This window comes from Phacochoerus africanus, chromosome 7 (genome assembly GCF_016906955.1).
Source record: "Phacochoerus africanus isolate WHEZ1 chromosome 7, ROS_Pafr_v1, whole genome shotgun sequence".
Classification (NCBI taxonomy): domain Eukaryota; kingdom Metazoa; phylum Chordata; class Mammalia; order Artiodactyla; family Suidae; genus Phacochoerus; species Phacochoerus africanus.
In genome coordinates, this window is record NC_062550.1 from 7,497,459 (window position 1) to 7,522,659 (window position 25,201).

At 42.4% G+C, this 25,201-nt stretch overlaps 1 protein-coding gene across 8 annotated transcripts in view; it reads right to left on the bottom strand.

Moving 5' to 3' along the window:
• Positions 1-443: 443 nt before the first annotated feature.
• Positions 444-25,201, bottom strand: part of XPNPEP3 (X-prolyl aminopeptidase 3) — a 48,370-nt gene continuing 23,612 nt past the window's right edge. For 7 of the 8 annotated variants that reach the window (XM_047786167.1, XM_047786170.1, XM_047786168.1 and 4 more), the window contains 8 exons: positions 24,595-25,002; positions 22,455-22,657; positions 18,054-18,116; positions 17,120-17,233; positions 11,830-11,915; positions 4,019-4,199; positions 2,572-2,692; positions 444-794 (listed from right to left, as the gene is read on the bottom strand). In XM_047786167.1, coding sequence (XP_047642123.1) covers positions 628-794; positions 2,572-2,692; positions 4,019-4,199; positions 11,830-11,915; positions 17,120-17,233; positions 18,054-18,116; positions 22,455-22,657; positions 24,595-25,002 — 1,343 coding nt within the window. In that variant the 3' untranslated portion in view covers positions 444-627. Of the gene's footprint in view, positions 795-2,571; positions 2,708-4,018; positions 4,200-11,829; positions 11,916-17,119; positions 17,234-18,053; positions 18,117-22,454; positions 22,658-24,594; positions 25,003-25,201 lie in introns of those variants that run through there. The other variant, XM_047786175.1, reaches the window with a different exon arrangement.

Genomic DNA, 25,201 nt, shown 5'->3' on the forward strand with positions numbered 1-25,201 from the left:
AGCACAGAAAGGGAAGGACTGGAAAGAGAATTTTCTGTGGTTAAATGTGCTAAACTGGAATGCACGGACTAAGTAACCAAGAGCTTTCTTTACGTCTTCTTGTTGCTGTTGTTTTAACGGCCACACCTGGAGCATGTGGACGTTCCCAGGCTAGGGACTGAATCGGAGCTGCAGCTGCCAGCCTCACCACAGCCCCAGCAACACGGGATCGGAGCTGCATCTGTAGCCTATGCTGCACCTTGTGGCAACGCTGGATCCTTAATCCGCTGAGAGAGATCAGGGATGGAACCCGCATCCTCAGGGACACTATGGTGGGTTCTTCACCCACTGAACCACAACGGGAACTTCCTTTCTTTACATCTTAAAATTAAACATGTCTGGGCCATTAATTCCACAGAATTAATGTTGCTGAAGTTGCAGTAACATACAGTCCAAAATCTCAACTTTCTGGATTTTTAGGTACAGAAAACAAAAAAGATAACACACACAATTACAAAGTCATACAGCTGCTCTCCCCAGTGGAACGCGTGTATAAATATACACAGAGAGACCCCCAGAAAGCACATGTCCACAGATGGCAGCGTCCACCCCTCCGGAACCTGAGATGCGTGTGGGCTGCAACGAGGGTCAAGAGGCCCTACTGCATATCTGTTCGATGTCATTCATCTCTTTGGGACAATCTGCAGAGAGGATGAGAGGTGAGTCCTCAGTCACCACCACATCATCCTCAATTCGAACACCAAGACCGCGAAACCTCTCGGGGGCATCTCTGTCATCTTCCGGAATATAAATACCTGGGAAGTATAAAAAAGTAGAATGGTCTATTCATAAATGGCAGTAACTGTATGATTTGGGGCAAGTCAATTAACCTCTCTGAATTACAATTCATCTGTAAAGCCTGGGTCCTAACGGTACCCACCTAATAGAGATGTGGAGATTAAATGAGACAATTATACATATGTATGTGTATATATATAACATATATTAAAAAGTCTGGCACATAAATGGTCGGTAAATGTTGCCTATCATTACCGGAACTCTTGTTATAGTTATTCTGTATATTAGACTATACGATCTATACAACTACAATAATATTGATCATGATTCTATCATGTTCTAGTGGCTCTAACAGGCCACCAAAGTTACTTAAGGTATGAGTATGTCAATATATGCTGGGAACCAGTAGATTATATAAATGCATTCTTTCTCTGCCTAACTGTCCCCTGGAAAAAGGGCAGTTTGCTAAAATAAAAACATAAGGCATTTAAAAATGTATTTAAATAGCACTTATTTCAGAGTTCCCGTCGTGGTGCAGCAGAAACAAATCCGACTAGGAACCAGGAGGTTGCGGGTTTGATCCCTGGCCTCCCTCAGTGAATTAGGGATCCGGTGTTGCTGTGAGCTACAGTGTACGTCACAGAAGCGGCTAGGATCCTGTGTGGCTGTGGCTGTGGTGTAGGCCGGCAGCTGTAGCTGCGATCTGACCCCTAGCCTGGGAACCTCCATATGTCTCGGGTGTGGCCCTAAAAAGGAAAAAAACAAAAACAAATAACACTAATTTAGAGAATATTAGCTTCAGCAACCAGAGGCTGCAAAAAATACTCAAATATGTCACAAATGTAACTGAGGTACACGATTTAAAGAGGGAAGAAGGAGGACTTGAATGAACATTTGAAAAATTCTTAGAGGCCAAGGTTCCCTTTCTAATCATGAAGTCGGACAGACACCTGGTCTTTTCATATTAAAGAAAATGTAAACCTCCTTCTCTATACGCACAGATGCTGCTCTGTGAGAAGGAGAAAAAGACCAGCAAAGGAAAACGTAGTCAAAGTCTAAGGAGGCACCCAGGTACTGACTCGACCAGACAAATTGGTACATAAGGCCACAGACAGCAACGCATGCCTAGGTTCAAAGGAGGGCATAAAAGATGTGTCCCAGCTATAACTTACATAATTTAGAGGTGAAAACACTTGAAATCTAAGACTGAGATCTGCTTTCATGACAGAAAGAGCATCAGTGTTTAAAACCGACTTCACCCCCCACCACTTCCCTACCGAATTCTGCCCAATGCCCACATCATTCCAGGGAAGCCATCAGACTGCCGGCTTTCTCTGATGCTTAGGAAAAAGGATCTGGATACTAAAAAGTGGAAAAATGCAGGCAGTTCAACGCAGCTTGCAGAGGAGCTGCAACCAAGGGCATGGGGAGTCTGAGCGTCTCCGCAGGAAAGCACGGGGGAACTTGCAGATGCGAGCAGCCCACTGCTACGAGGAGAAGACTAGAACAGACGGGCCCTGGCAAAGGCAGGGTTAAAGAAAGATGTACTTCTTAATATTTACTTATAGAAAGTATTCCCCATCACTTGTTTATTGGAGAAGTCGAATTAAACAAATTGCATGATGTTAAATAAAAAGCTCAGGGCAGGTCCCTTCTACACCGGAGAGGTTCATTTTCCCTGTCTCTCTCAATTTAATTACACTGGTTCAGGGGAAAATAAAGTGTTTACCTTTCTACCTGACACCAAAACCATGTTTCCCAAGGGGGCTGGGGGCTTCGCGCACCTCCGCTTACCTGGCTCCACTGTGATCACCATACCAGGCTGCAGAGGGAGGGAGCGGGGCATGTCTGGGGTGTCATGGACATCCATCCCGAGGTAATGGCCAACGTGATGCGGGCAGTATTTTCGAGCAGCCTGGAGAAGATGTTACTGCAGCGTTAAAAGAGCAAGGACCCCTTAAGGAGAAAGCTGGGCATGCGTAAATCAGGCAGCGATGTGGTAATTCTCCACCCTCCCACCACTTCTGTTTAATCCACCCTTGGGCTCACGCTTAAGAGACCTGAAAACTGCCAGCTGGTATGTTCAATCCTGCCAACGGCATTCTAACTAATCCACATTTTGGCTCCTGCCATTTAGTACACTACATACATGCTAACTTGGGGCAGCCCCAGGAGTGACCATGGCAAATGAAAATCTCTTTTCCTGGGGAAGGGAAGACAATTATGTTGGAAGAGTTCTCTTTTTGATGCTTATGCGTCCCCTCTCAGGAAGCCTCCTCTGGAGACCCCAGGTATCTCACAGCAACTTGTGGAGTAGGCATGAAACATCAAATAGCACAGTAATTATTAGGTATTTACCAGCTTGGATATTTCTGTTAATTAAAGATTTGCTGTTGTGAACCAGAGGAGTTTATAGGTTCCTTCCTGTTGATAAAATAAACTGGGAGCCAGACTTGGAGATAGGAGATGCCTTTAGCGGTCTGTTTGGCTTGACCACCTGGCACCTTGATTTAAAGCTGAGGCTTTCAATTTTTATTGAACACCATCGTATTTTGGATGCAGATGAAATTCACGAAAGACGTGGCACCTGAGGATAGTGTTAAAAGCCTCAACAATGCTACTGAAGCAACACACACCCTCCCTTCAACCCCTGTCTTTTCAAAATCACTACAAAAGGATTAAGAGTCAACCTCTTCTTTTTATGTCCTTTTCCACCCTGTCTGCATCAGACTTCATTTCATGTTTTCTGAAGACTGAGCTAGTTATGCAGTATGCAATGAACCAGAAGGTGCTGCCATCTTCTGGGAGAAATAAATACTGAACCTTTTGTTTTTAATCCATGTTCAGAAAGGTCCCTCTTACAGGTGAAGAAGCCAAATCACCATTTCTAAGTCTCATCAGCTCTACATGGGATACAAACAAAGCAGCACATCAGGTGTTCTTAAGAACCAGGGTCAAAAGTTTCTGTTGTGGCTCAACAGAAATGAATCTATTATCCATGAGGATGCAGGTTCAATTCCTCACCTTGCTCAGTGGGGATCCGGTGTTGCCGTGAGTTGTGGTGTAGGTCACAGACGAGGCTCAGATCTGGCGTTGCTATGGCTGTGGTGTAGGCCAGTGGCTACAGCTCCGATTTGACCCCTAGCCTGGGAACCTCCATGTGCTGTGAGTGCGGCCTTAAAAAAGACCAATAAATAAATAAATAAATAAAAAGAACTAGGCTCAAAAAGAAGTGAAGTACCTTGAAGGCATTATTTTCCTTAATGTTCTTCATGATTCCCAGCTCTTTAAGTTTCTGTCCTATCAGTGTCAGCATCATGCTGTAGATGTTTTCTAAGCTTGTTCCAGGGGAGCAGAGGGTCAGACAATCTTTCTGGACTTCCAGAACAGCTTCATAGAGTTCTGCCTGAGGTGCCGTGAATCTGGGGACAGGAAAACCAAAGAACTTGAATTTGGAACTATCTTACATTGTAGGAAGTTTGCCTGTAAGTTTGATTAGAAAAACTCCAAGGCATAGATGATGGGGCATTGTTGATATTTAGTTAGTACCAATACATCATTAATGGAAGGACCTTTATCGTGTCTAGATGCTCAAAAAGAAGAGCAATAATCCTTCAAGCTGGGGCAGCAACAACAGTCTCCCCTTCAAACGGTCAGCTGATACACCCCAGGTGGGGCTAGAAGAGGCACCCAGACAAGAATGCAGTCAAAGGGACCAGATCAAGCTCACCCTCACTTTTTCTTTTTTGGCTGTTCCGCAGCACATGGAGTTCCCAGGCCAGGATCAGTTCCTGGGCCAGTTCCCAGCTGCAGCAAGGCCAGATCCTCCTTAATCACCTGTGCGGGGCTGGGGATTGAACCCATGTTCCAGAGCTCCCAAGACGTTGCTGATCCACTGCTAGACAGCGGAAACTCCTCTTTTCCATTTTTTTTTTTTAAACCATTAAAGAAAAACCAAACAAAAAGCAACCAACCAAACAAAAACCCCAGATCCTAAGGATCCACTTCTTATTGGTGAGGCAGATGTCATGGGATAAATTAGTCAATACTTTGGCTACCAGTAACTCACTAGTTTCTAGCTGTCCTTAGAATAATTTCTTTGAAATTCCTGTTGTGGCTCAGCGGGTTAAGAACCTGACTAGAATCCATGAGGATGCAGGTTCGATCCCAGGCCTTGCTCAGCAATTTAAAGTATCTGGCATTGCCATGAGCTATAGTGCAGGCCGGCAGCTACAGCTCTGATTCGACCCCTAGCCCAGAAAATTCTGTATGCTATAGTTACGGCCACAAAAAAAGAATAATTTCTTTAGCAATCATGGGGAAAAATGAGAGAAAAAAAAAATCAAGCTGGGGTGATACATGTGTTTTTACACATTGTTGATGGGACTGCAAACTAGTACAGCAAGTTAAATTAATGGTATTAAAGATGCTCATAAAATTCCTGAGTTCCTGTTGTGATTAAGTGGGCTAAGAATCCAACTAGTATCCATAAGGATGAAGGTTCAATCCCTGGCTTCACTCAGTGGGTTAAAGGATCCGGCGTTGCTATGAGCTGTGGTGTAGGCCGGCAGCTACAGCTCTGATATGGACTCCTAGCCTGAGAACTTCCATATTCCAGGTGTGGCCCCATGAAAGCAAAAGATGCTCATAAAATTTGCATTTGCAATTCTGCTCTATGAGTCCATCCTGACAAAATACTTGATTTTCATAAAAAAGCTGAATATACAAAACTGTTCACTGTGATTTTTTAAATAATTATAACAGATACATCTAAATGTCCCCTAATAAGAATGGTTTAAACACAACAATGTAATGGTTAAGTACAACACACCCATCTCTCAGGTTCAGCTGCTGTCAACACTGTTAACGTTTCTATCATTGATGAATGTACCCATACTCCACCCACCACAGTAGTTCTAAACATTTTTTAACAATTTTTTTCCTTTTTTCTTTTTTTTTTCTTTTGCCTTTTCTAGGCCCGCTCCCGCAGCATACGGAGGTTCCCAGGCTAGGGGTCTAATTGGAGCTGTAGATGCCGGCCTACGCCAGAGCCACAGCAACTCCGGGATCCAAGCTACGTCTGCAACCTACACCACAGCTCATGGCAATGCCAGATCCTTAACCCACTGAGCAAGGCCAGGGATCAAACCCGAAACCACATGGTTCCACATCGGATTCATTAACCACTGAGCCACGACAGGAACTCCCTTCTTTTTTCTTTTTTGGCCACCCTGGGCATATAGAGTTCCTGAGCCAGGGATCAGGTCTGAGCTGCAGTTTTGACCCAAGGTGCACATGTGCCCTGCAGAGATGCTGCACCACAGTGGGAACTCCAACAATCCCTTTTCTAATGTAAATTTTACATACACTGAAATGCACAAACCTGAGGTCTACAATTCTGACAAGTGGATATGCTGATGATGAGGAGCGTGGGGGCATTTATTGAATCCCTAAATTCTGCTGAGTCTTCTTTGCTAGAAGCAGCAGCCCTTCTAACCCTGGTCTGAGGATGCTAACCCTGTTTTGACTGAGAACCTACAGGTATCTCCTCTGAGCAGCTGCTTCTAGACCTATAACTAGATGCTACTTCCAGCAGGTCCTGAAAAGTTAGGTACAAAGTATGACCCATGATGAGATGCACTGCATGACGTTTCCTATTTACATAGACAAACATCTGGGACTATCGGTAGGAATGGCTATTAAGGTATGGAAGGGACATAAAGTTGGATCAGGCCGAATTTACTGCAAGAGGTCCACTAAGGAGAGGTTCTGGATTCTAGGTTGAAGCTCCAGGGGTCAGAAAGGCTCTACAATTTATTTGGTTGGTTGGCTGAAACATGGATCAAGAGGTAGCCTAACACTAAAAAAATTCAAATGCCAGAACGACCTACTATGCTGGAGAAAGAATTCTGCCTCGAGGAGTTCCCGTCGTGGCGCAGCGGTTAACGAATCCGACTAGGAACCATGAGGTTGCGGGTTCGGTCCCTGCCCTTGCTCAGTGGGTTAACGATCCGGCGTTGCCGTGAGCTGTGGTGTAGGTTGCAGACGCGGCTCAGATCCTGCGTTGCTGTGACTCTGGCATAGGCCGGTGGCTACAGCTCCGATTCGACCCCTAGCCTGGGAACCTCCATATGCCGCGGGAGCGGCCCAAGAAATAGCAAAAAAAAAAAAAAAAAAAAAAGAATTCTGCCTCGAGACTATAACAGCAACTCTTGCTTGCGATTCTAGCCTGCAGTTCCCTCCAAAATTGGGAAACGCCAGTCTCTGTGACCACATGCGCCAACTCCTTAAAATCAATCAATCAGCCTACCTAACTACTACATATACACACAAATGTGTATCTCGGTGGTTCTGTTTCTCTGGACAACTTGGATCTAGGTCCCTACCACTGCCATTCCCCCCTTGGAAGTTCCTCATTTCTAAGCAATACCTTCACCTTCAGAGGGAAACACGGACTTTTTTACCTTAGTTCTGCCGATTCCAGGATACAAAATAAATGGAATCATACAATCCTACCTCTTTTATGTTCAGTTTCCTTCATTCAGTATAATGTCCGTGGTGTTTTTTTATTTTTGTTTTTTTGTTTTTTTTCCTTTTTACGGGCGTACCTGCGGCATATGGAAGTTCCCAGGCTAGGGGCTGAGTGGGAGCTACAGCTGCCGTCCCACGCCATAGTCACAGCAACACATCTGCAACCTAGCTACGCTGTAGCCTGCAGCAACTCCCCGATCTTTAACCCACTGAGTAAAGCCAGAGATCGAACCCCTATCCTCAGGGACCCTATGTCAGGTTCTTGGCCCCCTGAGCTACAACAGGAACTCCCATGGTGGTGTTATTTTGATAGATAGTTTGTCACCTTTTTATTGCTGAATGGCATTTCATTATATGAATAGTCCACAAATTTATGTACTCATGGACATTTAGGTTGTTTCCAGTTTTGGGCTATTGCAGATAAAACTGTTACAAATATTCTTGTGCAAGTGTTTTTGTCCAGCTGCACTGTATCACTGCCAGTACTAGGTATGGTTGGTCTCTTTCATTTCAGCCATTCTAACGGATGCGTGGAGGTTTAATGTGCGTTTTCTTCAATGACTAACAATGATGAACACCCCTAGTTGTTGATGTCTTATTATCCTTTTGATATCTGCAGAATTTTTAGCTCCTCTTTCATTTCTTATCACAATAGCTCCAGCAAATTCACGGGAGTAATATTCCTTGCGTTTCCGAATAACAATCTGTACCCTGTAGAGCTGAAAGTTTCTCTTGCTGTAGATAAAAGCTCGGGCTCCCACTGCTGTTTTTTTTGGAAAGTCTAATGTCAGTCTGGTTCTTTTCCTTTATAAATCATGTACTCTTCTTTTTTTTTCCAGAATTCTTCTTTTCCTTGCAGGTTCATAATTTTACTACATGTACTATGTCTGGGTGTTTTTTTTTTTTCTGGGATGTTATTTTCAGGTACGTGGTATGCGCTTTTAAAAGTAGTTTCAAATTTTTTTTTTAAATTAATTTCAGGAAAAATTTACTCAATTAGTTTTAGTATTTGTTCTGTTTCCTTGCTTTGGTTTTCTTCCCTAGGGCTTCCTTTATGTGTATGTTCCAACCTCTTTGCCTATCGTTAATATTTGCCATTTTTCTTGTAATCTTTTCTCTTTTTATTTCATTTGACTTTTAAAGTTTTCTTCCCTTTCACGGTCTATTTATTTTTGTTTTAATAAAGTAGAGGTGATTTACAATGTTGTGTCAATTTCTGCTGCACAGTAAAGTGACTCAGTCATATATACATTCTTTTTTAAAAATAGTCTTTCCTGGAGTTCCGTTGTAGCTCAGAAGTAATGACCCTGACTAGTATCTGTGGAGATGCAGGCTTGATCCCTGGCCTCACTCATGGGTTAAGGATCCAGCGTTGCCATGAGCTGGGTGTAGGTTGCAGACTCGGCTCGGATCTGGTGTTGCTGTGGCTGTGGTGTAAGCTGGCAGCCACAGCTCTGATTTAACCCCTAGCCTGGGAACTTTCATGTGCTGCAGGAGTGGCCCTAAAAAGACAAAAACATTTAAAAAAAAAAAATTCTTTTCCATTGTGGTCTATCCCAGGAGATTGGATATAGGTCCCAGTAGGACCCTGTTTTTTATCCTCACCTTCTATTTCTTTTTTTTTTTTTTTTTGCTATTTCTTGGGCCGCTCCCGCGGCATATGGAGGTTCCCAGGCTAGGGGTCGAATCGGAGCTGTAGCCACCGGCCTACGCCAGAGCCACAACAACGCGGGATCCGAGCCGCGTCTGCAACCTACACCACAGCTCACGGCAACGCCGGATCGTTAACCCACTGAGCAAGGGCAGGGACCGAACCCGCCACCTCATGGTTCCTAGTCGGATTCGTTAACCACTGCGCCACGACGGGAACTCCCACCTTCTATTTCTTATTAAGGTTTCTTGTGCTTCATTGCTACTGGGCACCTTTCAAATTAGTCTTTTTTTCTTGAAGTGATTTTAAACTTTATTTCAATTCTTGAGTTTGTCACTTCATTACCAAGATTTTCTAATTCTGATTTATGTTGTTCTTTCATGTTTTGAATAATTTGTTTAAAAATTTTTTAGCTTGTTTTAAAACAGTAGGCCACTGTTTTGATCTATTTTGTAGCCGTTTTCTTGGCATGCTTTCATTTCTGCAGGGACGTTATGCTGCTCCTTGTTCTCTTTTTGCTTTTAATAACTTTGTATGAGATTTAACCTAGATGTTTTTTTTTTTCTTTTTTGCTGCATCCAAGGCATGTGGAAGTACCTGGGCCAGGTATTGAACCCATGCCGTAGCAGCGACCCGAGCCACAGCGGTGACAATGCCAGAACCTTAACCTCCTGAGCCACACAAGCAACTCCCCTAGATACTTTTTCAATTGCTTATTTTATATGAAACTAATTCTCCTATACTTTTAGAATGAAGCAAGATTTAGGAAAGATTTATTTAACTTCACAGAGTGTAATCTTCTGTTGTTTTGGTGTAGTGGTAAAAAAAAATACGGCAGCTTGGTTTGGATCTTCCCCAGTTTAGCCCCTCTCCCTAACTCTTGGTTTGGATCTTCCCCAGTTTAGCCCCTCTCCCTAACTCTTGGTTTGGATCTTCCCCAGTTTAGCCCCTCTCCCTAACTCTTGGTTTGGATCTTCCCCAGTTTAGCCCCTCTCCCTAACTCTGATGTGGATCATCTCAGTCCTTCCTCTCACTCGTCTCAGGCCGAATTTGAGCCACAGCAGTGACAACACTGACTCCTTAACGGCCAGGTCACCAGGAAACTCCTGTTTGTATTCTGAGGTTTTAGTGATACCCCATCGCCGAGTGTTTGGTTTTGCTACCTAGTTGCTCTTATTTGACAACTGGAGAGACTGAAAAACTGTTTTTTGCTGCCATCTTCCCAGAATCCCTGATTCTTTTTACAGCTTTTCACTTACTGATCTTCCTCATCTGTTCACACACTACGCTAATATTATCCCTGAACTCCTGAGCACATCTACTGTTTGCTGCCTTCAAGTCCTTGTCTGCTAAATGGAACACTAGGGTGATTTCGGATCTGTTTTTATTGACTACATTCTTCTTGGTTATGGGTCACATTTCCCTGCTTCTTCTTATGTCTAGGGATTTTTTAAACTGAATATTAGAAATCATGGATGATTAGAGTTCCCGTCGTGGCTCTGTGGTTAATGAATCTGACTAAGAACCATGAGGTTGCGGGTTTGATCCCTGGCCTTGCTCAGTGGGTTAAGGGTCTGGCATTGCTGTGAGCTGTGGTGTGGGTCGCAGATACAGCTCGGATGCTGCCTTGCTGTGGCTGTGGTGTAGACTGGCAGCTGTAGCTCCAATTAGACCTCTAACCTGGGAACCTCAATATTCCGCGAGTGTGGCCCTAAAAAGACAAAAGACAAAAATAAGTAAATAAAATAAAAAATAAAAAAAATTATGGATGGTAAAATACAGAGGTTCTAAAATTCTATTATGTTCTTCTGAAGAGTGATTTTTGTTAACTCGGCTGGATTCAAACTGCAAACTCTTGTCTTAGTGGGAAGCAATTAAAATCTCTGCTTGGTCCATTCACATTCTGGTTGCCAGTGTTTTGCTGAGCCTCCTGACTCTTTCCCCAACATACAGTGTAGTGATCAGCCAAGGATTTTAGAATATTTTATATGCAAATTCTGGGCTCCCCCTTTTCTGCAGTACACCCTCTTCCAAGGTCTCCCCCCCATCTTTCTGGTTGTTTGCTAGTACCTAACTCTGTTCTTTGACATTTTAACACCAAACAGGCTGCTGTGGCTTCCTGCTGCTTAAACTGCTTTGACTGGGGAGTACCCTCAGCAAAACTCTCTAACCACTTACATCTTAACCATTACAGCTCTTCTTTCAAGGAGAGAGTTATGCTCCCAGCTTTTAGAAGCTCACTGGTGCCCTCGAATACTTGTTTTTATTTTATTTTATTTTTACTTATTTATTATTTTGCTTTTTAGAGCCACATTTGCTGCATGTGGAGGTTCCCAGGCTAGGGGTCGAATCGGAGCTACAGCTGCTAGCCTACGCCACAGCCACAGCAACGTGGGATCTGAGCCACATCTGTAACCCACACCACAGCTCACGGCAATGCTGGATCCTTAACCCACTGAGCAAGGCCAGGGATTGAACCTGCAACCTCATGGTTCCTAGTCAGATTTGTTTCCATTGCACCATGACGGGAACTTCTCAAATGACTTGTTTTTAATACTTTATCCAGATTCTACAACTACTATCTGTGGAGGGTTAATCTGGCCAAACTATTCTACTACATCCTAAATGTTACTTTTGTAATGGTAAATAAAAACTTTGAATTCTGTGAGCATGTGTGTTAACGAGCTATTTTTAGGTGCCTGATCCTGTGATACGGTGAATAAAGCAGTCTTAGAAAATAATCAGGAGCTTTGTAAAGGCAGTTAACCTGAGCTAGAGGGGACCTGTATAATTCTTTAGTCATTTATTTCAAATACATTTAGATTTCCACTCATGCTGCTAAGAAGCAATGGGATCTGCAGAAGCCCCACCTGCCGTTGACAGGCCAGGTACGAGTGATGTCGCTCACATAGCAAGAAGACTCACAACCTCCGTCCAGCAGCACCATTTCCCCATCCTGCAACAGAAGTAAGATGAGGAAAAGTGGGTGATTTTATGACTATCTGCCGTTTCTTATAATTTAAACTCCTTATGCCTTTCATTTTATATATTCACACATATACACACACACACACACATATACACGTGTGTGTGTATATATACATATATACATACATATATATATATATACACATACATACATATATATATATATATATATACACATATATATACATAAAGGCTCTAATTTAAAGACTAATTTTCTCTGGTTCCTTCTCATAAGAAATAGCATCTAAGTTTTTCAAATGAATTAACATTGACTCAAGAAAGACAGCACTGCATAGTGGTTAAACATACTGGCTCTGGAAAGAGAGTGCTTGGGTTTGAAGCACTAAAGGTAAATATCAGCACATTATAAATGTTACCATTATCGATAAGTATTAATTTAAAAAATTCTATATAAGTTGTTATCCAAGGCCTTTATTCAAATATAATTACCCTTAACCATTTGGCTTTAGAATATTACTTCCCCTTATGCTCCCCATCAAAATAAATGTGGAGGCAAAAACAAGCAAAAGCAAAACAAATACCTTTGGGTATATCTCTATTACTTTTCATGTTATATTGAAAATTCGTATTTGTATTTATCTTATTCATATCTAAAAAAGCACAGAACTGTACATAGGAGACTAATGGTCAAATAAGTACATACATAATAATGGCAAGAAGAACGAATGTGATTTGGAGATCTGTCTCAAAGGCTTTTTTCCCCTTGCATAAAGACAACTCAGAACTGAAACTAGTGATGAGTGTTACAGTACATAGGAAAGGTGTTGCAAAGTGAGGAAGATGAACTGGAGATTCCTGCATAACCGAGACCACTCATGGGGGATAATAAGGTCATTGGGACCCACTTCGCGTCTGGCAAAAGCATATGCAAATGCCATTTAGAGGGAATATTCCCCACATTTGGGATTGCAGAATTTTCCCAAGATACCAAGTAAATATGAGCTCACAACCAAAAGCTGTCAATCTGAGTGAGAGTCAGCTAGAACAACAAATACCAATTTAGATCTTCCAGGATTCCAGATAATGCAATTATCAGACACAGAAGAGCTATTATGAAATGCTTAAAGGGATAAAAATTGTAATCATGAAAATTAACAAGCAATAAGAGACAACTAAAAAATAAAAATCATTAAAAGTTCCCATCTTGGCGCAGTGGAAACGAATCTGACTGTTCCTAGTCAGAACCATGAGGTTGCAGGTTTGATCCCTGGCCTCGCTCAGTGGGCTAAGGATCCAGCGTTGCTATGACCTGTGGTGTAAGTCGCAGATGTGGCTTGGATCCTGCTTTGATATGGCTGTGGCGTAGGCCAGCAGCTGTAGCTCCGATTTGACCCCTAGCCTGGGAATCTCCATATACTGTGGGTGTGGCCCTAAAAGAGACAAAAGACAAAAAAAAACACAACAGAGAGAGAAAGAAAAGAAAACACAATAAAAAAAGAGACAACTAAAAGTAACTACGCACATTTGAAAGGAACCAAATGAAATAAAAATAACTGCTGAAATAAAATACTCAATGGATAGCTGAAGTAGTAGATTAGACAAACAAAGAGAAAATTTAGTTTCCTGGAAGAAAAACCTACCAAAATCCCCTAGGATGTGAGAGACAGAGAAGGCAAATGTAAACATGAAAGACAAAAGAAGGAGTTCCTGTTGTGGCTCAAAAGGTTAAGAACCAAATTACTATCCATGAGGATTGGGGTCCGATCTCTGGTCTCGCTCAGTAGGTTGAGAAACCAGCATTGCTGCAGGCTGCAGTGTAGGTGGCAGATGCAGCTGCATATCCTGCATTGCTGTGGCTGTGGCGGAGGCCAGCAGCTGTAGCTCCAATTCGACCCCTAGCCTGGGAACATCCATATGCCGTGGGTGCAACCCTAACAGGACAAAAAAAAAAAAAGGCCAGGGCACGTGTGATAAGATAATAAATAGAGACAAAATGGCATTAATGATGTGAGAAGCTGGTTTTTATTTTATTTATTATTATTATTATTTTTTTGAGAAGCTGGTTTTTAAAGACTAATGCAAACCAACAAAACTGCTGAGATTTCTCAGCATGAATCTTTTTTTTCTGTCTTTTCTAGGGGCACACCCATGGCATATGGAGATTCCCAGGCTAGGGGTCGAATCGGAGCTGTAGCCGACGGCCTACACCAGAGCCACAGCAACACGGGATCCGAGCTGCATCTGCAACCCTCACCGCAGCTCACGGCAACACCAGATCCTTAACTCACTGAGTGAGGCCAGAGATCAAACCTGGAACCTCATGGTTCCTAGTCGAATTCATTAACCACCGAGCCACGACAAGAACTTCAAGCATGGATCTTAAGTATACATTGTTAGGTCAGTTTGGTCAAACATATACTCATGTAACCACGCCCTCAAGCCTCTACCCAGGTAACATCCGCAACAGAAGCAATCACTGAACTGATTTCTATCACCATAGATTAATTTTGTTTATTTCAAGTCTTGATATAAATGGAACCAGACAGTCTATAACTTTTGTGTGTTTGGCTTATTTTATTCGGCATGATGCTTTTGAAATCATTCACGTTGTTGGTAGTGTAAAGTATGCTCTTTTTTATTTTCATTTTTTAAATTTTTGTCTTTTGTCCTTTTAGGGCCGCACCCACGGCATATGGAGGTTTCCAGGCTAGGGGTCTAATTGGAGTTGTAGCTGCCAGCCTATGCCCACAGCCACAGCAATGCCAGATCCTTAACCCACTGAGCAAGGCCAGGGATCGAACCCTCAACCCCATGGTTCCCAGTTGGATTCGTTTCCGATGTGCCACGACGGGAACTCCAAGTATGCTCCTTTTTAGCTTAGGAACATACTACATGGCAGTTTCTTTATCTAATATCCTAGTTGTGGACTCCTGGACTATTAGGAGCAAACTTGCCACCAACCTTCTTGCACAAGCCACTTTTTGGATGTATGTCTTAATCGTTCTTAGAAAAATACCTATAAAAGAAATTGCTGGTTCATTGGGAATATATGTGTTTACTTTTTAAAGAAACTGTCTATTAAGATTTATTAGAAAAAGAAGAAAAGGTAAAAATATATCAAGAAAGTAAAAACGTACATAAACTACGAGAAAAAAGAAAAATGGGAGTTCCCGTCGTGGCTCAGTGGTTAACGAACCCGACTAGGATCCATGAGGATGCAGGTACGATCCCTGGCCTTGCTCCGTGGGTTAAGGATCTGGTGTTGCCGTGAGCTGTGGTGTAGGTCGAAAATGCAGCTCGGATCTGGTGTGGCTGTGGCTCTGGCGTAGGCTGTCAGCTACAGCTCCAATGAGACCCCTAGCCTGGGAACCTCCATATGCCACAAATGCGGCCCTAAAAAGACAAAAAACAAAAAAACAAAAGAAAAGGAAAGAAATATATTTAAAAACAAAAAAAAAGAAAAATGAAGATAAAAAGGTAAGAGAATACTATGAGTAAAAACTTAAGACAAAATGGTAGAAAAATATAATCTACCAAACTGTGTCAGGAAGAGTGGAAATATAAATTGACATAATCACTTTGGAAATGTTTGGTATGTTCTATTAAAGTGCAAATATGCATATTCCACAACCCTACCACCAATTCCATTATCAGGTATTCCCCTGGCAACCCTGATAACTTAGATACCATGAATAATGTATAAGAATGTTGGAGTTCCCGTTGTGGCTCAGCAGGTTAATAAGCTGACACAGTGTCCGTTAGGATACGGGTTTGATCCCTGGCCTCACTCAGGGTAGAAGTGTAAACAGATACAAATACTTGGGAAAAAATTTATATTATCATACTGGAGTAAAAACAAAAACAGGTGAGTCCCTCAAACCATATACAGCAGTACATAATACTTATACAGTTCACAAACAAGCAGAACTAATTAATACTGTTTGAGGAATCATGTCTATGTGAAAAAAACTGTTGAAAAAAAAATAAGAAAATGATGAATAAAAATTTAGGACACCTGTCAGTGACCTATGGGAGGCAAGCAGCAGGACAATATAGCATAAGGTACATAAGCAAATGTAACATTACTGGTAATGGTCCAGCTTTTGAGTTGAGTAACTGGTTCATGGGTATTCACTAAAAAAAAATAAAGTTAAATCATTCACACTTGATACACACACACACTTTTTTTGGTCTTTTTAGGGCAGCACTTGCAGCATATGCAGGTTCCCAGGCTAGGGGTTGTATTGGAGCTACAGCTGCTGGCCTATGCCACAGCCATAACAACACCAGATCTGAGCTGCGTCTGTGACCTACACCGCAGCTCACAGCAACACCAGATCCTTAACCCACTGGGTGAGGCCAGGGATCGATCATGGATGCTAGCAGGGTTCGCTAACTGCTGAGCCATGATGGGAACTCCTCATATGTGCTATATTTATTTTTTGAACTTACTGTAAATTAAAATAGATAATTAAAAGTTGATTTAATAAAGGAATATACAACTATTTATTTGTATAGTCACATGGGGGGGGGGAACCATAAAAAGTAAGTTCCCTTACAGCTAATAAGATATTCACAAAATCTGTATGCTCCCCAAATATGCCTGGCCTAGTGTTGCCACAAGCCCTTAGAGAAGGGGTGGAGCAGAAGCTTTAGAGTAGAATACTTGGCTCTGTACTAATGAGTCAGTGAATGTTTTAAAGTTTATTTCCTTCATCTATTTTTTCCCCATTTTTTTAAAGTATAGTTGATTGACAGTGGTGTGCCAATTTCTGCTGTACCACAAAGTGACCCCGTCATACATAGATGCGCATTCCCTTTCTTACGTCATCTTCCACCATGGTCTATCCCAGGAGACTCGATACAGGTCCCTGTGCAGACTGGATATACAGTGCTATGCAGCAGGACCTCATTGCCCATCCATTCTAAATGCAATAGTTGCATCCACTAACCCCAAACTCCCCGTGCCTCTCACTCCCTCCTCCCTTATTTTCCTTATCTATTAAACAGGCATGTTAATAACTGTTCCTGTCTCACGGTGCTAACACGAGGATCAACGGAGATAACGTCTGCAAAAAACATTTTATAAACAAAGCAATCTATACATGCCAGTTAAGTTTGTGAAAGCTGAAGGTTAGGGGACCATGAGGTTAGTTTTCTACTAAAGCTGCTGGGGTCAGTGGAATCAGCACTGAAGGGCATTTCCTGTACCTTGATGAGTTGATTGTTCTTCACATAGTGCAAAGTGTTTGCCCGATTCCCTCCAGCCACCACAGGTGGGTAGGCTAAGATGTCTGCACCACGAGCCCGGCACTCAAATTCAAACTGAAAAACAACGGCGGCAAGGTATGACTGGAGAAAGGATTTCCTCAGGGCTGCCCCAGCCAGGATCTCTTCAACAGCCTATACCTCCATTCAAGGGCTTAAGTTATTAATGGAAAACTACTCATCACATCATTTAACCAAACTTTCATGCTCTGTAACTTTAGTCCGTTTCTTTCATTCTCACCCAACTACTGCTCATCATTATTATTACATCTGCTCTTTTCTTCTGAGTGCTCTAAATTTCCTAGGATTTTCAAACTGTTAAGTCCAGAAGAGAACACAGAAAGCCTATGATCAGGGATGAGTGCAGAGATAGTCAGATACTTTACACGTCACTATTTTGTTTTTTCTTACAGATCCACACTGGAATACGGCCTGCATTTTTCACAGCAGCTCTAAATTACAAATTTCAACCTTTCAAATAGCTACCAAGCTACATGCTCTGGAAACGTGAGAAAAGATGCCAGGCAAACGGTAAATTCTACCAATTTGATTATATTCCAGGATGAAGCTGGAGAATGGTTCGTATAGCACCACCCCAGATTCTCTGCCTTTGCAGTTTCTTATACAGTATTATTCCTACCTCGCTTTTGTGAAAGAAAGGCTTTCCTTCTTTATCTGTTACACTTTGTGATCATCTCCATTGAATTACAGCTCTGCATATTTTTGACTCATCTAATAAATTACCAGTGACATTTAAGAAGCAAATCCTCTCTACTGATACCCTGGTCACTTCCATGAAAGTTAACCAGATGCCATATGCGAATCAATGAAATTACATCTGCCGCCAACACAACTTTCCCAGTCATTTAAAGCTCACCTTAGCATAAAGAAAGCCTTCCTCCACAGGGGCTTTGCCGGCAAACATGGTCTCGATGAAAGCCTGCAACGAGAACGGAGGAGGAAAAGAACCTAGTCTCATTTTAACTATGTTCCTTATTCAAACATTCACAATACTGGATCTCAAATAGAAAGCACCTTTTCCACCAATTTTGTCGACCGGACGTTGTGGCTTTGCAGGCCTGATAATACAGGTTTCCCAAAGGGAAAATACTGCTTTCAGGAATAGCTGACTGATGAGAGACTTAGTGGAACAGCACCCAACCTTCCCACTTAGAACACAGACTGTATACTAGCGTAAGCTACATGGAAGCACAATTGTCATTTCTGTTTATAAAATGCTTCTACTGCCTTGGAATGTATGAAATTATGGATGGACTGGTCTCGGGTATGGCAGGGTTTCCCAACCTTGGCACTATCAATATTTTGGGCTGGGTTATTCTTTGTTTGGGGGTTGTCCTGCTGATTGTGGGATGACAAGAGCGTTCCCCAACTGTGAAAATCAGGTATTGCCAAATTTCCCCGGGAGATAAACCTGCCCCCAGTGTGAGAACCACTGGCCTACAGCACAAGGACTTTATAATTCTGTGATCACCGCGTTACACCTGTTTCCTATTCTTGTACCTTGTTCCAAAAAGGATTTTGATTTGCTTAGATGGATACATAAAATACAAAATGATAGCATAAAATTCACGGTAGACTTAAAAAAAAAAAGAAAAAAAGAAGGCAAGGCTAGAGGGGAAAGGCGCTAAGACACAAAACGACGAAGGGAAAGGCACACCAAGATGATCCTGACAACTACCCTGGCGAAGGCAGACTGGCCACAAATCAACCCGAGCTCTCCAGCAGTCCTGTGAAAAGGGAAACGCGGCCAGTTATATAATTTCCAATGTCTGTGGGACAAATCAGTCACACAGGGATATGATTAGAAGACACTACACTTAGGAAGGAATTTCTGTCCAGTTGTTACAGTCTAAGAACAAATGAATTGTGGAAGGAATGTTTTTAATAACATTTCTTAATATAAGGTAATGACAGGAGTTCCTGTCGTGGCACAGTGGTTAACGAATCCGATGAGGAACCATGAGGTTGCGGGTTCGATTCCTACCCTTGCTCAGTGGGTTAAGGATCCAGCGTTGCTGTGAGCTGTGATGTAGGTCGCAGACGCAGCTTGGATTCTGCATTGCTGTGGCTCTGGCGTAGGCCGGTGGCTACAGCTCCAATTAGACCCCTAGCCTGGGAACCTCCATATGCCACAGGAGTGGCCCTAGAAACGGCAAAAAGACAAAAAAAAAAAAAAAAAAGGTTTTTAAAGCCCAAGAGAGAAGCAAGTGGGATGAAATGGGAATATCTGCATGGCCTGGTCCCTTTCCTCAGTCTGATCTTTCCTCAAAGATGCCATCCTTAGAAAGGCCTTTCCTGACCATCCTATCCAAGTTAGCACTTTGCATCACACCATGCCCTTCCATTTTAAAAACATATATTTTTATTTATTTGTTTGTTTACTATTATTATTTTTGGCTGCACCCATGGCATGTGGAAGTTCCTGGGCCAGGGATCAAACCTGCGCCACAACAGTGACCCCAGCTGCTGCACTGACAACGCCAGATCCTTAACCTGCTGCACCACAAGGCAACTCCTATCCCTCTTCCACTCTTCATTCTTCTTCACAGCATTAAATTCCAGATGACTACACATCCTGTTTGTTTACAACTGGAATGTAGACTGACTGAGGACAGGGACACACCGAGAACCTGTTTCACTGTGTTCTTAGAATCGAGAGCAGTGCCTGGCACCATAGGCAGTCCTTAAAATAGGTATTTACTGAATGAATTAGCAATTACAATTAAAGGTTACTGATTTGTATATATACGCACATGTTGATAAATAACTAGTTTGCCCTGCATTTTTATCATGAAACTAAAACAAAACCAAAAAAAGCGGGGGGGGGGGGGAGGAGTGTAGTGGCTCTGGTGAGGCTCATAGATGTAAAAGAGGGATTTCTTTGTCATTTTATAAATTTCCTTTCAAATCTTTAATGCGTATTACAGAGACTTTTTGAAGTCATGGCCCTTTTACATTGCAGACTAAACAGGGTAGAAAAGTTCCTTTTGCTTTGCAGGTGGGCAAATAGCTGATGGTGCTTTACTCAGTGTGCCTCCTACAACCCCATTTCTTCACAGATGCTCTGGGTACATATGGTATGCGGGTTGTGTCACCTATCCTTACTGTGTGTGCGACATTCTGTCTATAAAGATCCCTTCTTCTTAGGGTTGTCTTCTCACAGTGTAGCCCATATGCCCGATTAACACGTAACCCTCTTCACTAGGTGCTTTTTAAGTGTCTGTATTTTGAGTCTTTAAAAATGTAAAATGGGTTTTCTTTGCATTTCACACTCTGTGCACCGCATAATCAGAGCACAACATGAACACTGTAGTTTATGGAGAAAGGAGAGTGGAGAGAAAAAGCATTTTAGAAATGATTTCATAATTTTTCGGCTGTGCCTGCAGTATGTGGAAGTTCTGGGGCCAGTGATCAAACTCTCACCACAGCAGTGACAATGCTGGATTCTTAACCTATTGTACCACCAGGGAACTCCAATTTCATAAAGGCTTTTCATGTATGTTCCCCATGGGGGTGATATTAGAATAGGAAGAAGGGAACTCTGGCCAGAGGGATGACACGACACTATGGCCCATCTCAAAGTGTTCAGTATGTGGAGTTCCCATTGTGGCTCAGCGGGTTAAGAACCCCACTGGTATCCATGAGGATGCAGTTTTGATCCCTGGCCTTGCTCAATGGGTTAAGGATTTAGCGTTGCTGCAAGCTGTAGGGTAGGGTGCAGATGCGGCTCGAATCTGGTGTTGTTGTGGCTGTGGTGTAGGCTGGTGGCTGCAGCTCCGGTTTGATCCCTAGCCCAGGAACTTCCATGTGTCACAGGTGCGGCCTTAAAAAGGGGGGGAAAATGGAAGCAAGGAGACAGCAAAGCCATACTAGGTGTCCCACCAAGCGAGGGACAGATGAAAATAACACAGCTTGGTACTTAGAGCCAGGTCTGTTTTCCACTCCACTATTCTGCCTCCTGGAGTGGACTTGGAGACTAAATAATTAGATATATCTAGTTGGGGAGAAGCAATCATGCAGGTAACTTCCATATTTCTACCTGTGGTTGTTGGGTAGATATTGATACTATTCACCATGAAAAAGAATTCAGAAGAGTCAGGTCTGGTGGAGGGCAGAGCCCAAGTTTACATACTTAGAGGAAATTCAGGGAGAGACGTCCAGGCAGGACATACGCTCAGCCACAGGCGAGATCAGCCCTGGAGAAAGTCTGACTCCCATCTCACTTTTCTTTCTGCCACATATTATACCAGCTGTCTGTAAGAGTTACTTAGCTCTAATGGCAAGGCCCTTCACTTATTTTAAACCAAATCTGAGTACAACACAACCCAATGGATCAGTATACACAGGCACTAATTATATTTGGGTTGGTCCACAAAAGAAGGAAAATTTTCACTTGGGCTAAGTCACAGAAATAGAGCATAACTATTCTTTGTTTGGTTTCTGTTGTTTGTTTTTGCTTTTCTTAGCATAACTATTCTTAAGGAAACTATTGTGCACAAATACCCAAAAATCTTCCAGAAACATTCCATATCAGAATTGGGAACACTGAAGGAATACAATCACTGACAGCTAAAAGTTTAAGAAAAACAAGGCCAAACTCCATCTCCCTGTCTGTTGTCATTACTGAGTTGCTAGATAAAGGGAACACCATAGACATAATACTTCTAAATTTTAGGACAACACCAAAATAAAATCTCAGGATAACTATGTATAGACAGGTAACAGTGTGATCAGAATACTGTAAAACCTGGTTTTATACCTTATTCAAAGACATCTGGGAAGTTCTCGTTGTGGTGCTGCAGAAATGAATCCGACTAGTATCCATGTGGATGTGGGTTCGATCCCTGTCGTCAGTGGGTTAAAGACCCGGCGTTGCTATGAGCTGTGGTGTAGGTCGCAGACATGGCCCAGATTCCATGTTGCTGTGGCTGTGGCATGGGCCAGAGGCTGGAGCTCCGATTCAACCTCTACCCTGGGAACTTCCATTTGCCATGGGTGCAGCCCTAAAGAGCAAAAAAATTAAAAAAAAAAAAAAAGAAAGAAAGAAAGAAAGAGATAGAGAAAGAAAGAAGGGCATTTGATTTGCTTTGCAGGTACTGAGCAAATCTGCAGACACATTCAGTAAACCTCCAAGTAGAAGCTAAACGTCTATGTGCCATGAGATTACTGCATTGGGTACACAATCTTAATGTGCCCACTCAACCCGAAGAGCTGAGATTTTTAAATCTGGAAGCAACTGTTTCAGTAAGAACCCTACCTGTGAGGTCAGCTTCCCAGCAATCTGCATTCGTTCTATTTCTGCAGGAGATTTGATCAGCCTGAGGCGCTGGACCAGCGGCTGCACAGCCCGAACTTTGTTCTTGCTCTTGGCTTTGACCTCTGCCAGCTGCTGCATGTAGTCACAGTGGAGCTGCGTGTGTGAGGGCCTCGTCCAGTCATACCACAGAGTATGGGTCTCAGCTTAAAACAGATTGCAAACAAAACAGCAACAAAAAATTCCACCTGTCACACCATGACCTGAACAAGAGTCAAAATTATAAGCTGTGTAGTGTAGAACTCTAAAGCGTGGAGCACAAGCTCTCTTAAGACTAACGTCATTGGGAGTTCCCGTCGTGGCTCAGTGGTTAACGAATCCGACTAGGAACCATGAGGTTGCGGGTTCGGTCCCTGCCCTTGCTCAGTGGGTTAACGATCCGGCGTTGCCGTGAGCTATGGTGTAGGTTGCAGACGTGGCTTGGATCCCGCGTTGCTGTGGCTGTGGCGTAGGCTGGTGGCTATGGCTCCGATTGGACCTCTAGCCTGGGAACCTCCATATGCCACAGGAGCAGCCCAAGAAATGGCAAAAAGACAAAAAAAAAAAAAAACAAAAACAAAAGGACTGACGTCATTGAAGGACGATCAGAAATCACTGGAAAGGCCATTCTCTGAAGACAGCCAAATCCTCTGAGACTGAATGAATATACAACTTTTTCTCCCCTCAAACGTCAATGTTCTTCGTAAAGATGATAGATGAGACCTTTAAAGTTTTACTCAAGCTTTTTTTTTTTTGCTTATTTTTCAATATTTATTTTATTAAATATTTTGCTACAGTATACCAACTTTACATTCTTGGAATAAATCCTTGCTTTTTCCCTATGGGACAATTTTTTTTTTTTTTATTACTCAATGAATTTACTGTACTTATAGTTGTACTTACTCAAGCTTTACTTAACTGTTAAAGAAGAATTATGACAATTGTTTTCCACACCACAACCAAGCTAGAGGCATCATTACATAATTGAACAAAAAAGGACAGAAAAAGTACTCAGCTCATGGTTGTGTTTCATCCCTTATAATTTGAGTACTGGTGAGATTGTGTAACATGTGCTAATTCACACTTATCCAGGAAAATCTTTCCTTTCCCATCTGCCATGCATCTTCATTAGAGACAACCAGAGTTCTCGTTTCCACTTTAGAGACCCAAGAAATGGTCAGTTTTGGCCTGAGATATAAGATAAGGGTCATTATGAAAATCTTTCCCACTTACACCAGGTCTCCATTTGTTCCCTGCTTTTTTTTTCTGACAGAAGCTGATGCGTATTATTCCTAAGAATCTAAACATGAAGGGTGTATATTTTATACAGTGTACTTTGGAACAGAACAGGGGAAAAAAAATCCTAAATATTTTGATGGGATATGTATTAGTGATGTAATCGCCTAAATATATCATTTTAAAATAAAAATGGTTTTAAATGTAGATCATATGTAAAACTCCAACCTTATTTTCAATAGAAATTTAACTATAATTTTTTGCGTGCGTGTCTTTTTTTGCCTTTTCTAGGGCCGCTCCCGCGGCATATGTATGGAGGGTCCCAGGCTAAGGGTTTGATTGGAGCTAGAGCCGCCGGTCTACACCACAGCTCATGTCAATGCTGGATCTTTAACCCACTGAGAATCCTGTTTGATTGAGGAGGTATGGAGTGGGAACTGCAGATTTTACATTTCTGTCATCAGACATTTGTAATTCTATTATGCATCACCAGGTGATTCTGAGGCTGGTGATGAATAGATCATTCTTGAGAATACTTTTTTTAGAAGAGCTGGCAAAAGAAGTAGTCAAAGATCAGTAGACTAGTCAGTCATCTTAAAGAGAGGCCCATGGCTATCCTCCACTTTAAAATTCTCTCTGAGATTTCAAAAGAGACCAGTTAACAGTCTCTCTGAATAATCTAATGAAAAATTAGCAAATGAATGAATGAAATCTTTAAAGTCTTGTGGAAAAGACTTCTATTCTTTCCCTGGTCCCCAGGGAAATGCTGTGATAATCATTTTAGGAAAAGAGGAACTTTGTCTAAACAGGCAGGGAAGGTCTGAGTACCCATCTGGCCTGGGATTTCACTTCTGCTCCCATTTGTTACCTTTCAGTTTCGGTACCAGATGTTGAAATTCCTCCAGTGTATAAGCTTCGTCCACTCCAGTCAGAGCTACTGCTCCATCCGTGCCAGATCGGGGGCCATCCCACAGTTCTCGACTGGGGTCTCTTCGAGGCACAAAGAGCATGGCTTTGTGTGCTGGTAACTGCTTGCCAGGGAGGCTCTGAAGGACCAGGATGCTATCAGGTTCTTGGAATCCACACAAGTACAGGAAATTGTTGTCTTGGTGGAAAGTATAGGGGATATCGTTGCTCATATAATACGTAGGGTTCGACAGCAGAACCACGGTCTGGTCTGTTCCACTCTGCCCTTGCACGTCCTTGTGGATCAGGGACATCAGTTTGTGTCTGCGAAGTGCATATTCCACCTGGGACAGTCCTGGCGTCACCTCCCCTAGAAATGGCAGATAACAGAGATGCTCTGCATTTCTATAGTGCCAAGGAACTTAAGATAGCTTAATACTAGATGGAGACACCCAAGTTCATTTCTTCAATTTATGCCAAATCTCCTCATAGTACATGGTGAATTAAGGATATAACGTAGGTTTTAAATTTCTATTCCATTGCAAAAATGTGGAAGAAATGATAGTTAA